The sequence below is a fragment of the Opisthocomus hoazin genome, chromosome 3, assembly GCF_030867145.1.
Source record: "Opisthocomus hoazin isolate bOpiHoa1 chromosome 3, bOpiHoa1.hap1, whole genome shotgun sequence".
Lineage (NCBI taxonomy): Eukaryota > Metazoa > Chordata > Aves > Opisthocomiformes > Opisthocomidae > Opisthocomus > Opisthocomus hoazin.
Window position 1 is genome coordinate 105,914,541 of NC_134416.1, and position 16,218 is coordinate 105,930,758.

At 46.6% G+C, this 16,218-nt stretch overlaps 1 protein-coding gene across 2 annotated transcripts in view; it reads left to right on the forward strand.

Annotated features, from left to right (window-relative positions):
- Window positions 1-225: 225 nt before the first annotated feature.
- Window positions 226-16,218, forward strand: part of ZCCHC2 (zinc finger CCHC-type containing 2) — a 42,228-nt gene continuing 26,235 nt past the window's right edge. For both annotated transcript variants that reach the window (XM_075417163.1, XM_009936477.2), the window contains exons 1-2: window positions 226-1,140; window positions 13,736-13,847. In XM_075417163.1, coding sequence (XP_075273278.1) covers window positions 226-1,140; window positions 13,736-13,847 — 1,027 coding nt within the window. The remainder of the gene's footprint in view (window positions 1,141-13,735; window positions 13,848-16,218) is intronic.

Below are 16,218 nucleotides of genomic sequence, written 5' to 3' on the forward strand. Positions count from 1 at the left end.
CAGGGGGGGGGAGGGGGAAGCGCTGCGGGAGCCGCCGCCGCCGCGAGCCAGGCCCGCCCGCCCTCCCCGCGCGCGCGCGCGCACGCGGGCGGACCGTTGCGCTTCTCCCGCGCCCGGGCGGGCCGCGGCAGCATGAGCGGCGCCCCCTGAGCGCCCGCGCCCCCCGCGCCGGGCCCCGCCGGCTGCCCGCGCCCTCCCCCCCCCCCCCCCCACCCCGAGCCGAGGATGCTGGAGATGAAGCTGCCCCCGAAGCAGACGAGCCACAGGGCGGCGGCGGCGGAAGAGGCGGCCGCGGGGCCGAAGGAGCCCGGAGGCGGCCCGGACCGTCACCTCCCGCCGCAGCAGGTGCCCCGGGCGCCGGGCCGCGGGGGCGGGCTGGAGCGGCCGAGCCGGCTGCACGGCCTGGGGCCGGGGCCGGGGCCTGGGCCCGGCCCGCCGCCTCCCCACCCCGCTCCGGGCGGCGGCGGCGGCGGCGGCGGGGGGCCCGGCTCGGCGGCGGCCCGCACCGACAAGGAGACGGTGTACGAGTGGTTCGGGCTGGTGCTGGGCTCGGCGCAGCGGCTGGAGTTCATGGTGGGGCTGCTGGACCTGTGCAACCCGCTGGAGCTGCGGTTCCTGGGCTCCTGCCTGGAGGACCTGGCCCGCAAGGACTACCACTGCCTCCGCGACTCGGAGGCGAAGGCCAACGGCCTCAGCGACCCCGGGCAGCTGGGCGACTTCCGCGACCCGGCCGTGCGCTCCAAGCTCATCGTCTACCTGGCCCTGCTGGGCTCCGAGAACCGCGAGGCCGCCGGCCGCCTCCACCGCCTGCTGCCCCAGGTGGACTCCATCCTGCAGAGCTGCCCGGCGCGGCGGGCCCGGGAGGAGGAGGAGGACGAGGAGGAGGAGGAGGAGGAGGAGGACGACGTGGTGGTGGTGATGGAGGGAGCCGGAGAAAACGGGCAGGCCGGTTCCCCCGCCACCGCCCAGGGCCTGGGCTTCGGCGCGCAGGAGGAGCTGCTGCTGCTCTTCACCATGGCCTCGCTGCACCCGGCCTTCTCCTTCCACCAGCGGGTCACCCTGCGGGAGCACCTGGAGCGGCTGCGGAGGGCCCTGTGCGGGGACCGGGAAGAGGAGGGCTTCGGCCGCCACCGAGCCCAGGTAACGCTTCCCGCTGCGACGGCGCAGGGCTTGGTCTGTGCTCCCAGTAACTTCTCCCAAGTAACCAGCGATAGGACGAGAGGAAACGGCCTCAAGTTGCATCAGGGGAGGTTTAGATCGGATAGCAGGAAAAATTCCTTTGCTGAAAGAGCGGTCAGGCACTGGACCAGGCTGCCCAGGGCAGTGGGGGAGTCCCCATCCCCGGAGGGGTTCAAAAACCGCGTGGACGTGGCACTTGGGGACACAGTTTAGCAGGCACAGGGGTGTTGGGGTGACGGTTGGGCATGGTGATCTTGGAGGTCTTTGCCAGCCTTGATGATTGTGTGATTCTGTACCGCCCCGACGCCGCAGGCCGCTGGAGAAGTTGTGCGACGCAGAAGCGCGAGCGACCGCTCTGCTGAACTTGTGAAAAAATGGTAACGACGCCAGGTAGAAACCACGCGGCCCAAGAGAGCGTTCCCTGGGGGCTTAAAACGGTAGAAAGCGTTGAAATAATTTTTATATGGAACCTCCTCCCCTCCCCCAAAATGGCTTGGCGAGGGTCGGGGTCGGCGGCTCTGCGGCAGGTTCTCTGGAAAGCCGCCCTCAGCAAGGTGGCCAGTTTGGGAAAGGGTGGTAATCATTTCACTGAAGGAGCGAGTAAAAATGTCACGACTGGAGCTTCTGTTCAGGGAAAAGCTCCTTTTCTGGGTGGCTGTCAGGGAGCAGCAAGGCACATCTTGAAAGCAGATGTGCCACTTGTTGCTGGAAGGTGGCTGTCACCCAGAACGGAGGCTTTCAGCGAGTGGCACTGAAGCATTCTGCGCCGCAGCGATGCTTGAATGAGGGTTTTCCCCCAGTGCCATTCGTTGCTGCCCCCTTGACGAGCGTTGGCTTTAAGATCTGCCCCGTATTTATGCAACCGAGCCATCACCTTGGAGCTCTGCAGTTTCTGGTCTGTAGATGGCCTCTCGCAAGGAGGGGATAGGTGTTTGTAACGCTGTTCAGCTGAACACATCAGGTTTTCATCGGGTACTGAACAGAAAAAGGTACAAAACAGGAAGGGTTGGGGTTTTTTTGGGGGGTTTTGTTTCTAAGTGTACTTGCAGTGCGATCCAATTCAGCCACTCCTAGAAAACTGTTCCACACCGCCGGCCGTGCGAAAGGCATGGCCCCTTTTTGTGTTTGGTGAGGACGGGATACGCACGTGAGGAGTGCTTGGGGAGACGGGGACGAATTTCTGAGCCTTCAAATACATCCGGTAAACGCTTGTGTCATTTTAAGGCCCGAGCACATGTGGCAGGTCATCAACTAGCGGGTAGATGTTATGGTACTGAAATCAGGATGAATTCATAGCGCAGGTCCAAAAAGCGTTTATTTTGGCTCATTGACCTGCATCAAGTCTCGCTCTATCCCAGAATGAATCCTGGAAGCCCGTTTTCAGGGGGAACAGATCGAGGTGCAGGAAGTGTTAAGGCTGGACGCTGTTCTTGCTGGGTTTGAGGTGCCAGTGACTGGGAACGTGCTTCCTGCCCCAGACTGGCACGGTGGTTGTAGCTGTGCAGTGCGTCCCACCGAATGCGTTTGGAGATCAGGCCCTCCTGAACACCTCAAGTCTGGTTCATGCCGCGTGCTGGCTTCGGCATAAGAGCGGCCTTCCAAGCTGTGGTGGTTTCGTTCACTCGGGGAACGTGGACAGACCCAGATCAGCTTGGCTGAACACGCACAGCACATAGTCCCCAGCCTACACGGGGCCGAAGCGGTGTCCCCGCTGCAGGCTTGTTTCTCGCTTAGTGGTTAGATTGTAAATACAGCAGAGCCTCTCCTGGGGAATAATGGCTGACAGGGAACAGAGGGATCGGTGGCTTTCTGCCCAGTGTTCACGTTCACGGGGATGGTGAGACGTTGGAGGCGATGGAGTCTGTAGCGTGGTTAAGGACTCCCCTGGCAAAATGCAGCTGTACTTGGACTAGGTTTAAAATCCTGTCAGGTTTAAAATCCTGTCAGGCGTCCGCGGGCTTTTTACCTTCGCTTAATCTCTGCAATTTAAGCGCCCTCGGGGCTCTGCGTTTGTGAACTAAAACGGTTCACAAAGGCCTCTCCCGAGTTGTCCTTCGGCAGGGCAGGGCTCCCGCTTCGGGGGCAGCCGGGGTGGCCTGGCCCTCCCCGGCCCGGGCCGCGCCCCGCCTCACGGCCAGGGGCCCGGGCGGGCGGGCGGGCGGCTCCCGTGGCGACGGGCAATGGCCGCGCCTGCGGGGAGCGCTTGAGCTTTCTCTTCCCCCGTTGAAGAGGGACGGCCGGGCTCTGGGAGGGCGGAGGAACCGGGGGGGGGGGGGGGTGCGGTCAGCGATGGCCCCCGCTGCTTCCCGCCCCCGGCCAAGATGGCGGCGGCGGCGGTTGGAGCCTGCGCTCCTGGTCACGTGGCGGCAGGGCGGCCTGCTCCCCGTCCCGCCGGGGGAGGGGAGGCGCCGCGCGTTGCGTGACGGGAAGGGTCTGGCGGCGCGTGGGCGCCGCGCTCCCGGCCTGGCGTTGGGCTGAGGGGGAAGTTGCCCCTTGGCCGAGGATTTAAAGGATTGCTGCTCTTTCTGGCCTCCTGTTTTAACGATCCTCGAAGAACATCTCTTAGTGATGTGTTTTAACAAATTTAGCTGGAAACGGCTGGTAAATTAACAAGTTGGAGGAGATAGCACTGTTGGAGTGGGATGGGCGGAGGTACGATTGCCTTATAATCGCATAAACTTTGTTAAAAGTGTTCTGAAATGCTTTCTTTTTACATAAGGTAGAAACAGTGGATACTATTTGCAGATTTTCAAATGAAGGTGTAGTTTAGAATAAAACCTTCTTGGGGAAAAAAAAGTCCTGGGTGCGTTAAGCTGTGCAGAATATGGACTTTGAATCTAAAATTGTAAGTACAAAAATAAATCGGGAGCATTGCCGTATGTAATCAAAAAACAAGCATTAACGTGCAAAGAGTCTGCTGATACCAGTATATGTGTTGGTTTAAGTAGCAGAACACAGAGCTTAATTCTTGTGTTATATTTGTTTAATAAGTTCATCGATATCAAAGCTGTTTGACTTTATTGCTTATCTTGCTCCATCCCATCCAAGATCTGAGATCAGAATGCTGAAATGCCGAGGGAGGTCTGAATATCTGCTAACATAGTAAAGGTGGCTTGCGTTAGGCACTGGAACATTTCGTCAGGCGTGCTTGACAGTCGTAGAACTAAGGTCTGTTGAAATAAGCAATCTCCTGGAGCTAAAGGTTTGCTGAAATAATTAGCTGGCTGGAGGATTCTTTACAGAAAATATATCTACTTACAAACAAAGGGAAAGTTTCTATTTACGGCGTATTTTTCTTAGTAGGCTTCTATTTATAGGATATTTTGTCTGCAAATTAGAAGTGTGCTTTTATAGTTTATCTTCAGTGACTCGCAGCAGAACAAGGTAGTAGAACTTAATTTTAGAACCTAGGAGCTCTGTCTGTGGGAACAAAAATACAGGCAATCCCATTTTGAAGCTGCACTGTACTCTTTTTAGTGTCATAGAGTTGAGGATAACGAAAAGTGAGTCTGGTTTAAGTAAGAGACAGAAATATAAAAAATGTATTTTTACTCTTGGCAAAGAAATTTTAGATGGTGGTACGCTCCAGGAAATTACAAATGTTTTACAAGTTTTACATGCTGAGATAAAAACTGTTCAGGCTCTCTCGGTGAACCTAACACTCTTGCCTCTGAACAGGAATTTCTCTGACTCCAAACAGGAGTTAAGGATTTCCAGAAATGTTACTGGAAGTCTTCTCGAATGGAAGCCGTAACTAGATAAAGGCAATGCCAGAAGTGAAAGACTTCTGTCTAAATGTGAGTGCTGATGCTCCAGAAAATTGGGGAGTGAAAACTCTCACTGCTTTCAGTTGGTTTAGTCATGTAGTTCTAAATATGAGGTGTTAGGACAAGACGAGTTTGTAGCCTTGCCCGGTCCCTTTATACCAGGGTTAGTCAGCCTCTTGCTGTTTTCTGTGCCAGTTTCTTCTCCCACATAGTAAATGACCACTGGGTGCATTGAAGATACGCCCATGACTTCCTAATGCTTGCACTTAGGTTATTGTTGTTAAGCTGTGGTCCGTTTTTCAGTGTTGCACAATGTTGACTTAGTTGTAGACAGCAGGATCTCACTGGGCTGGGAGCACCGAGGACCCTCAGCTCTGTCTGAAGAGCTGCAGAAAAGGATGCAGAGAGCAGCAGTAAGATGGCTCTATCTATGAAACCACTGAAGTCTGTAGCATTCTGTGTACTCCAGTCTCTGTCACCTCATTTACTTGGCAGTATCAGCATCTGGCGATAGCTGCCCTAGAAAACACTGCTGTTGATTCTCCATTAGTTATAATTAATACTAAATGTCTACTTTTCCTCCAAGACTTGGTGAGTTTCTGTAGTATCTTCCAAGTCTAAGGGTTTATACGTTCAGAGGCCGAAGCTTGCAGAGGGCAAGCTCAGAGATCTGGCTGGAAACTGCATTCCTTCGTGAGCTCTTGCCTTGCTTCAACCTCTTAATTTTGTCCTTTTTCGGAGAAGAAAGTAAAAATACTTTAATAGTGAGAGGAGATTTAATGCTTTGGGAAGTGTCTTAAGAGGGAGATAAGAACATGACAGAGAGATTTTTCTGTTACTCGGAACTGCCGTACATGAAAGGACCCCTATAAACCATGCTGCTTAGACCGCTCGAGTTCAAGAAGTGGACAAAATGACGTATTACCCTCTGCCGGTAGATAAAAGTAGCCTTGAAGCTTGAAGGCATTGTCTCCTCTCAGTACTGATTGTACTTGAGTGAACCACTCCTAAGGGGCAAATGTTTTTTAAATCTTCCCATCACCCTAGCCTGTTGCGAGAGTAATTTTTTGTATCTGTCTGAATTAATACATTCAAGTAATTTTCTTCTTATTCACTCAACAGACAATTGTAACAGTTACTGAAATTACACAGAATTGTTGGATGAGCAATCAGCTGGAGATGCAGTAACATCCAAACTGTTGCATTGCTGGCTTTAGCTTCAAGTTCTCTGTCATGGGCTGGCTAGGTTGGGCTGAAACTGTGGTTTAAGTCCAGGTAAAAGCTCAGATGCGGAGGAGACTTAGAGAAGGGATGCGCTACGTTTCTAGCAAACACAAGGTGCGGTGTGTATCCCCCCGGCACTGTAAATCGCTGCTGTAGCTGACATGACTGGTACTTCAGGTGTAACTGCCACGGGCCTGGATAGCTGAAATTGTTAATGCTGTGTAAGAGGTTGGTGTGCCCCTTGTCTCAAAAGTGTCAGGATTTCACAGTCCTACAAGTGAGTCAATATGTGATTGCTGAAGCTGTCACATGGTGTGCTTTTCCTTCCTGAATCAGCTGATGTTTTTTCGAAAGGTTTCTGTCTCCCTCGCGGTGTTTTGTTGCTGCCTCTTACAGGTGAACTCTTAAAATAGTTTCACTGAACAAATATGCCTTAAAGCACTCTTGGGTAACTGTGCTTTCTCTCTGTGCAGTCCAGCTTACTAGATATGAGTTAATAAGGCAGTTGCACATCATCCCTTTGAACCATATGTTCAGCCAGTCAGGCTTTTGTTTTGCGTGTTATGGGATTTTATGTCTGGTCACAGAACCACAAAATGGCTGAGGTTGACTGGGACCTCTGGAGGTTGTCTTGTCTACCACCTCCCCCGGCTTAAGCAGGGCCTCCTACAGCTGGTTGCCCAGGAACATGTTCAGATGGCTTTTGAGCATCTCCAAGGATGGAGACTCCACAACCTGTCTGGGCAGCCTGTGCCAGTGCTCGGTCACCCGCACAGTGAAAAAGTGTTTCCCGATGCTCAGAGGGAACCTCCTGTGTTTCAGTGTGTGCCCATTGCCTCTGGTCCTGTCAGTGGGCACCACTGAGAAGACCCTGGCCCCGTCCTCTTTGCACTCCCCCTTCAGATGTGTGTATATGCATTTATATATGTATAAGCCCTTGTCGGCAAAGGTGCTTTCTAGCTGGTTAGGCCCCATCTTGTGTCATGCCTGTAGTTTTTCCTCCCCCGGTGCAGGACTTTGCGCTTCTCTCGGTGAACTTCACAACATTGAGGTTACCCCATTTCTTCAGCCTGTGATTGTATGTGGAATAAGCATTATTGCTCTGGAGGTTGATTCTGCATGTGAAAAGATAAGTTCACAGGGAAACATTTGTTTGTAGGCTGTGGCCAAAGGAGAGATCGCAGAATGTTCGGGGTTGGAAGGGACCTCTGTGGGTCATCTTGTCCAACCCCCCTGCCGAAGCAGGGTCACCTACAGCATGCTGTACCGGACCTTATCCAGGTGGGTCTTGAATATCTCCAGAGGAGGAGACTCCACAACCTCCCTGGGCAGCCTGTGCCAGGGCTCCGTCACCCTCAGAGGGAAGAAGTTCTTCCTCCTGTTCAGCTGGAACTTCCTCTGCTTCAGTTTGTGCCCGTTGCCCCTTGTCCTGTCTCTGGGCACCACTGGAAAGAGTCTGGCCCCATCCTCCTGACACCCACCCTTCAGATATTTATAAGCATTTCTAAGGTCCCCTCTCAGCCTTCTCTTCTCCAGGCTGAACAAGCCCAGCTCCCTCAGCCTCTTCTCATAGGAGAGATGCCCCAGTCCCCTCACCATCCTTGTAGCCCTGCGCTGGGCTCTCTCCAGTAGCTCCTCATCTTTCTTGAACTGGGGAGCCCAGAACTGGACAGAGTACTCCAGATGGGGCCTCACTAGGGCAAAGTAGAGGGGGAGGAGAACCTCCCTCGACCTGCTGGCCACACTCTTCTTAATGCACCCCAGGATCCCAGTGGCCTTATTGGGACCAGGGCACGCTGTTGGCTCATGGTCACCCTGTCGTCCACCAGCACACCCAGGTCCCTCTCCGCAGAGCTGCTCTCCAGCAGGTAAGCCCCAGCCTGTACTGATGCATGGGGTTGTTCCTCCCCAGGTGCAGGACCCTAATAATAATAATTTGGTAGATCTTCGTGGTCTTAGATCTTGAGGCCAATTCTGTTCTTAGTCTGCTAGGACAGCTCTCTGCATCTCAGATCAGTCAGACTGTGCCATTGCATAGTTCAAAGCTTGCAAACTGAAGTGTAGCTTAGCAGCAATACCAGCTGTGCAGTTTTCTTCAGTCTGGATCTTGCATTTGCCTAGCAGCTTGTCCAAGACAGTACTGGACTTTTTGCATGTGAGACATTCTGTTGCATCAACAGTTGTCAACATTAAACAGATTTCAAAGCATTGCTGCCCTGTGTGTTTGCATTTGTGAGTATTAAATGCCTGTGCTGTATTTCCACTGAAGTGTAAGATAGTGTGAGTGTTCTATCCCTATATCCAAGCAACAGCAAGAATTAGGTGATAGGGTGCAAATACAGTTGCACAGTCTTGAATAAGGCTTCCTCTTTGCTGCTGCTGTCATCAAGAGAAGGCTCAGGGACGCAGAAGTAGAGGTGCAATTTCAGCTGCTTGTTGCTGCTGAAGAGGTGATGTTTAGCCTTTGTGCTAACGTAGCTACATCGCTGTGTATCTGTGTGTCACAGCTGTGAAGCAACAAGGGTGCTAGCTTCTGAAGATGGTTTTAAGCAAATCATGGCTTTAGTCTTGTAACTGGCACCACATGTGTTAATGATTATTCTGACATCACTCAAATTTCTCTAAGGTACAGATGCTGCAGTTGGTAACTCTTGATTGTGAGTTAGACCTTGATTCTTCCAAGATGCCTTCTTTCATCTAGTTCCGTTTGCTGGTTCCCGCTTGTGCATGGACGAGTGAGCTGTGCCAGTTTACATCTGCAGAGCCTGCAAGGCCAAGCAGTGCTGTCCCTAACGGCACACTTACTGAAGCCTTGCAGAAAAATAAGCTTTTGTATTTGGGCGTGTGGAACTAATCAAGCTGTCCAGCTGCTGTAAGCAGGTTTCCCTTGTTAGCGCTCATCAGAGCTGATGCACGAATAGTGCTTTTGTGAAAGCACAGTGCAAACATCAGAAGACTTACATGCATCAGTCACTTCCTCATGGTGATTAGTGGGGTATCCAGTAACAGATTTCATTGCATATTGCCAAACCAACACCAGCATGGCATTTTTTTGATCAGCCATCTACATTAATAGAAGGCAGAGTTTGGACATCTGTCGTGTGGGCTAGCTGAGATTTGCTCAGCTCACACACATCAGTTATACAGAGCAACATCCTTCCGAGCAGGGTGACCCTCCACTTCAGGCATTTGGTGCTGGTCTCCCCAGTCCTGGGAAACATCTCAAGTGTTTTTTTAGTATGGTACTTGCTTTCAGCCATATGATGAAAGATGCCTTGGATGCATCTTTGCATCCAAGGATCTCTGGTCTAGATTGTGCGAACAGACAATTCTTAGAGCGCTCTCTTAGCTCATTTCACTTTCAAGGAGAAACGTAGTTAATCCTCTAGCCCATCACAAAGATCCGTGCGATTATCAAAATAATCATCTGGCAACTGGTTTGGGGCCACCCACAGTTTTTGCTTCACTGTATTTTGTAATAATTACCAGCAGCAGTATCAGTTGCAGTGAATCCTTGCATGTGAAAGCCTTGCAGTGACAAAGGCTTATGCAAGAATTAACCTTTCGCTTGCATGTGCTGTGTGTGAATACATTTTATTAATTGACAGGAAGTGACGAGCAGAGTGAGCGCTGTACAGCATGACCACCGCCAGGAACTCCTCAGCAGCATACCCAGTTCTAAAGGAGTTGTGTTTGTGGAGTGACTCGCACCGGGCAGCAACGCACGATGTCGCTCAGTATTCATTGGCCCTCCAGACTGCCTCAGCTTCCCACTCGCTTGCGTGCTAGAGTTGTCCGCTCTGACAGTGCCACTTGTATTTTAGTTACTTGTGAGTGTTTGAGGTAGGACTGCCATAGTAGCTGACACCAAGTGTGAGGAGTTGTAATGCAGCCTAAGATAGGATCTGGAGCTGGCACAGAAACAACCCTTGCAGGCTGTGAGGTAAAGCTATGACTGCCCTGGTTTGCCCTGCTGTTCCACTAGATATTGTACAAGCTGTCATTCACAGAGTACACGCAGTACATACTACTGTTTTAACTTGCTAGATGAAGAATTTTGCAAGTGAATAAATTAAGAACTTTTTTACAGTTATGATGATTTAGCAAATCATTGATATCAAGACTTATACAGGTTTGAATCACATAATATTTTGCCATTTAGAGGGAGCCTTTAAATGTGGATGTAGTTCGCCTGGTACAGAAGGGTTCCATGGGTGGAAAAGTAACCATTCTAGAATAATTATCTGCAAAAATATTTGAACACTGTTGCAAAGATGATGTATGTGCTGGGTGAGAAGCAGTTTTCTGATATGAGGAGGTATAGGAGCAATATTGAATTCTTCTTTGACGTGAGCTGAGCAGAATATGTCTTTGAAGCCAGTGTTATTTCCACACCTCTCATCTAAAAACTGCTCACAATTTCTTTGACTTCTTAACTAGCAGTTATTTATTAGAATAGGCTGTAATTTATTTTTCCATTAATCCAAACAAATAGCCCAACTTTGAATGCAAAAGAAGGTCTGACTTTAAATTCCATTTGTTTTAGATCCATTTGTGAATTCTAAAACCCAGTAATTGATAAGGTAGAAGTCTCAGCTTGTTCCTTAAAATGCATGAAGCACTTCTGCGCTTATGGTCGTTATTTCAGAGGTGGAAAAAGCACATCTTAGGAAAGCAAAACAAACTGAAGAGTTGGAGAGCCTCTGTCGGAGTTAATCCAAATGTCTGTTGCTTTCTGTATGCAGTATGGTAGAAAGACAGCTCAGAGCTGCTTTTGGCAAAGCGTGTGGCCGAGGTTTAAGGACGACCTTGCCTCTGCCAGAGAATTGACATTGATCTTCCCTAGAAACCTTGGTTCAACTGTTTGATTTCATGTCAGGAAGACATTCACTCTGACACCAAAATATGTGCTAAACTTACTAGCGTAACGTAGTTTGGATACAGCCAGTTAATCATAGTAGTAGTGCTTTTTGTGGACAGTCTTAAATGAATCACAGTTTTGACAGGGTAACTTTAATGCTCAAATGTCAACAGTTTTGTGAATAATGCATGACCGGGAGTTAACACTAAAAAGCGAAGTGCTTGGGTTTGGTTGTGTCCACAGCTGTCTTGAAATGTCTGACCGAACAGTATCGATGGGAGTTTTGAGGAGATCTGAGAGTGGCTCTCTCCAGAGCATGCATGTGATCTTTTTTTTTTGATTAAACTTAACTTTGAAATTTGCTAGAGCTGTTAAAATCCAATGTCATTTATATACAGCTATTTTCCTTTCTTATTCCAAGTCTGACATTGTGTTCATAATTTATTAGATGTTTGAAGCATGAACGACTAGTTTGATCAGTTAACTTTGCTGAGATTGTTTACTGAGTGACTGGGGACTGGCATGAGTTTTATCTTGAGGAAACAAAGCACACTCTATAAAGTCTGGTTGCTTTGGAACCTGATATTACTGACACTGTGTAGAACACAAAACATTCACTGGTTTAGATGAAACAGCTAAATGTCGTTCAGTTCCTCAGACCATCTGTAGTGCAGTCTAAAGGCACATAGATGTTCGCTTGCTAGTTGTGTGCTGCTGTTGGTGCAACTGATGAAAGTCAGATTAACAGTATGCCCAGGGCAGGCGTGGTGCCTGTATACTTACTGGGTCCTGAATGAGTTGAATATATTGGTAGGAGTTGCCACAGTTTGTACCCACGCTATAGATGATGTAAAGGTGGTTTAGTAAGATGAAGCAAGCTTTAGTTGGTACATCTGTCAAATCTGAAGAAATTCATCGAATAATTCACAAACTCCAAGGGGATTCCAATGTCTTTTGACACCTCTGTGCTTCCTCATTCTGGTCTGCCTGTTGTGACAGCCTTGGGGTCCTCTGTACCAAACAAGGTAACTAGTCTTGGCTGTTGGTTTGGCCCACCATGTTGCACAAGTCCTTCAGGGGGGAAAAAAAAAAATCACATATATTCTGGCACTTCTTTCCAGAATCTTGTGCTTTGTATATTTAAAAATAAGAGTACTGTCTGAAGATTTGTATTTTTCGTCTACGAATCTTTTATGAAGGTCTTTCAGTGGAGCAAAGTTCTTCATCCTGAATGAGAGGAACAGACTTTGAACTTTCAATATACATCTACTCCAAAAAGTATCCATTTCCCCCAGGAATTTTGTTTGTTTTATAGAGTTACTAATAAGATAGATATTTATTTACCTTCTAGTTTTCATGCACACCAGTTGCTAAATATTTGAGGTGCATTGAACAACCTCTATTTAACTTCTTTTGAAAGCTCTCCCAAGAAACCTACCCTCTGTTTTAGCTTCTATTACTTAATAAAAACAGTATTTGGTTGATTTGTGGTGCTACACAGAGAACGACCTTCTCTCCCCCTCTGTGCTGCTGCCGCTGTCAATATGGTATTTGCATATTGATAGCACTTAAATACTTGCTAAGCTCATATGTTGTACTAGTTACAGTTAAATAGAGGTGCCTCAGGACAGATTAATCAGAAACTCACTAGTAGCTTCCAGTATTTCCTAGTTCTTCGTGGATGTATATTTTTAAGACAATGCATTGTTTGCTTGAAACATGGAATTACACTGGTCAGCTGGCAAAACCAGTTACATCCAAAGTCATTGGACATTTTAAAACATTTCTGAATTTTAGCTCCGTCAGTTTGGTTTTTTAACACAATCTGGTAACTGACAAACATGTAAATTGATACATTAAAGTTTTATCTTAATTTCGGAAGAATTATTTACATTCTCGTTACCCTAGAAAAACCACTTGAAGTCCAAGCTCGTCTAATCCTTTTCTCTAGTTTGTCATTGTTAGCCTGGTTTGTTCTTTCTTTCTTCTCTTACCTGTCCATGTTATCTGTCTTGTATGATTTCCTGATCTGTCCCTCCTTATGTGCTGTATTAAAACAGTAGTAATTCTTGGCGTACAATTTTGAAATCTCTGTGCAAATACGGGGGGAGGTGAGCTTTCAGTCTGTGCTTTTCGCTATGGAAGAGAGGGTGTTGGTGGCAACTTGGTTGCATTCTGAAGGTTTGGTTAGTAAGAGGGGTGTGGGTTTAGCTGTTGGGACCATACGTCCTGATAGACTGTCCAAACAGTTCTTCGTGACTTCCTGTGTAGAAGAGGTGGTAGGCTGAAGTTACAGGGCGTGAATATAATTGAGGAGAAAGTGTTTAGAGTGTAGTGAGTAGATGACTTCACAGGTTAGTAAATGAAAGAGTTCATACTAACAGTAAATTAGCACTGAAGTTGTAAGCTAATGATCTTGAATTATCCAGCCTGAGATACCCTAAAGGCACATGATCTGTCCCTCACCCTGTTCTGTTTTTAAAACAAGATCAGTGAAATGTTGGAGGTTATAGCTGACATTTAATAAACAAATAGGAACTGAAGTGGCTGATGACTACCTTTTTGCCACTGTCAAGAAGTTCAGGTTTTTCTCCTGTAGAATACTGACCAAGGAACTTTCTTTTTTTAATTTGTGCTGTTTAGAGCAAACTTTGGTAATATACATTCTGTTAAGTCACTTCCTTTTTCTTCCTTCTCAATTTAGAATGACTTTTCCCATAGTGACTGCATGTCAAGTAACGAGACCAGTTTCCTAGAACGAACCACAGCACCTCATGATGGATTACCAACGGCTTCCCATAGACCTCAGCGAGAAGGTATGTTGTCTGAGGTTTCTTTTGAGGAACACTTTAAGTTTTTCTTGAATGCTAAAATCTGCCTGGAGTTGCGGAAATCTTGCATCTGTCTTGCTGTTCATCTGAATGAGAAACTGCAGTGATTGGTGAGTATAATAGCTTCTCTGCTGCCTACTTGGTCTTGTCTTTATTATAACAAGTTGTCATTCTTGTTAGCTGCTAACTACTGGTGACTGCGTGCATGAGAGTTGGTTGCAAATAGGCTTCCTCCTGAAGAAGGAGGAGGGATTTGGGAGAAAACAAGAAAATTTAATGCAATTGTATTAACAGTGTTTTGATTTTTTGAAGCAAAACTAAACATGAAGATACTGTGAAACAGTGGAGAGCTTTTGCTGCTTGATTCAATTGTATGTGATTAGTCTCAAAAAACAAACAAAGAAAAAAACACGTTTTAGGAGGTTTTATAGAATTGGTAGTTTGGAGAAGTGAAAGGCTTTCCACGGAAGTAAGTCGTCATTTGGCTCTGTTGGGGAGAAGGAGAACAAGGCTTCAGAGTGTAAACAGAACTCTTCTGTGCAATTGCCAGCACAGTTTTTTCTCTTTGAAGAAATAAGCTTTATTGAAAACAGATTTATTCTTACCCTTTCTTCTTCAACAAGACTAGCAAATCACTTGTCTACTCAAAATTAGTCTACGCTATCCTGCAGACAGTTTTCCCGGATTGCCAGCTCTTCGCTATTGCTATTCGTTTTGTCCTCATAAATGTCCTTTTGTCTCTACTGTGGAGATTTAATTACACTTTGAAGACAGGCAGTTTGAGAGTTTTAATTCTTTGCATAAAAAACAGAGAAAGATTATGGCTGATTACAGACAGCAAACCTGTTTCAAATCCTTTTACAAAGTTCAAAGTGTTCATATTCACAAATTAGAAATACAAAAGGAAGACTCTCTTTAGCAATGCTCTTGAATAAAGTAACAGAATCACAGACAAGTTGAATAATTTAATCTAGCAGAGAGCTTAAATATTTCTCAGCGTTCGTTTTATGATAGTTAGAAACTATGGTGAAGGATCAGAATAATTTTATGGCACTTGCTATATAGCTATGTGATAGAAAGAGAGTCTCAGCTACAGAAATCTCCTTACTGGGTTAGAAATAGCACTGATGATAAAACATGTTTTTTTTTATTCTTAGCTGTGATTAATATGATCTTTAGAAATCATAAGTTATACTTAATATGGAAACAGTGTCATGTGTATGTGCTTGACTTAAAGGTCCTGAATGCATGTGTTGTGTCCAAAATAGATGTAGAGATGTTACACGCCTCATTGGCTTGTATATTCAAACATTTCTTCTCGATCTAGCCATTTAGAATATTTAAAGTGTGATTGTGAATCGGAATTTTAAAGCAGTCTGTTGAAACTGTGGAACTACAGCTGTGCAGGAACAAAACTGTAATTACCTCTTGTATCATTTATTACAATGAAGCATGCAACAGCAACAAAAAGAAGTTAAGGAAGCTGAAGGTACTACATTGTGTAATGAAATTTCTTTGTACTTGAGGACAAATATATTTAGCACTGAGAACATTCAAAAGTTTAAAATAAACACAATCTCATTAGAAAAGAAGCTTGTCTGTGAATGTTAATGGTGCTAGTTTCCATAATTATGTATGCTAAATATATGCATGTAGTGAAATGCAATTTAAACCACTATTCTCAGTTCCAGACATGGGAATCAACTTTTTAATTAACTTATGAGTATCATCTCAGCTGATGGTATCAGTTTTAACATTGGCCATTAAGAAACTTTACTGCAGCAAAGCTGATGTTATGCCAGTGCTTTTATCTATATGAGACAGGTAGAAATTAAAAGTCACTAAACATTTGTCTTTTCATGGGATATACATGTATGTTATTGTCTGGCATCCTTAGCTCATCTCAGATTTCTTTGCTTGTAATAATTAATCTTCATTAACTGATGAAAATTAACTGATTGTCTAGTGCTCTAACTGCCAGGTAAAAGATTACAGACAGCGTACACCGGCACACTCAGTATTCGTCAGTCTTTCTACTAAAAAATTTGGAAGCTGTAACACTACCACTAGGCTTATATGCTGACTTATTATTCCTTTAAGGAAATTGCTAATACTTAGTTCTCTTAGAACTGGCATGTTTTATGGGGATGATGCTTTAATTGTAACTTTAACTAAATTAATTAAAGATGTTTAAGGTAGATGAAACGGTAATTAGCTAATCTGCAAGAATAAGCTTTGTAACGTACACTTGTAGGAGGTTAATTTTTTTTATTATTGTTGTGAGTCATTCCCAATATATCCCATGTAAACATGCAGTTAAAAAATGGAAGGAAAACATTAGTGTTAACCCCCCCCC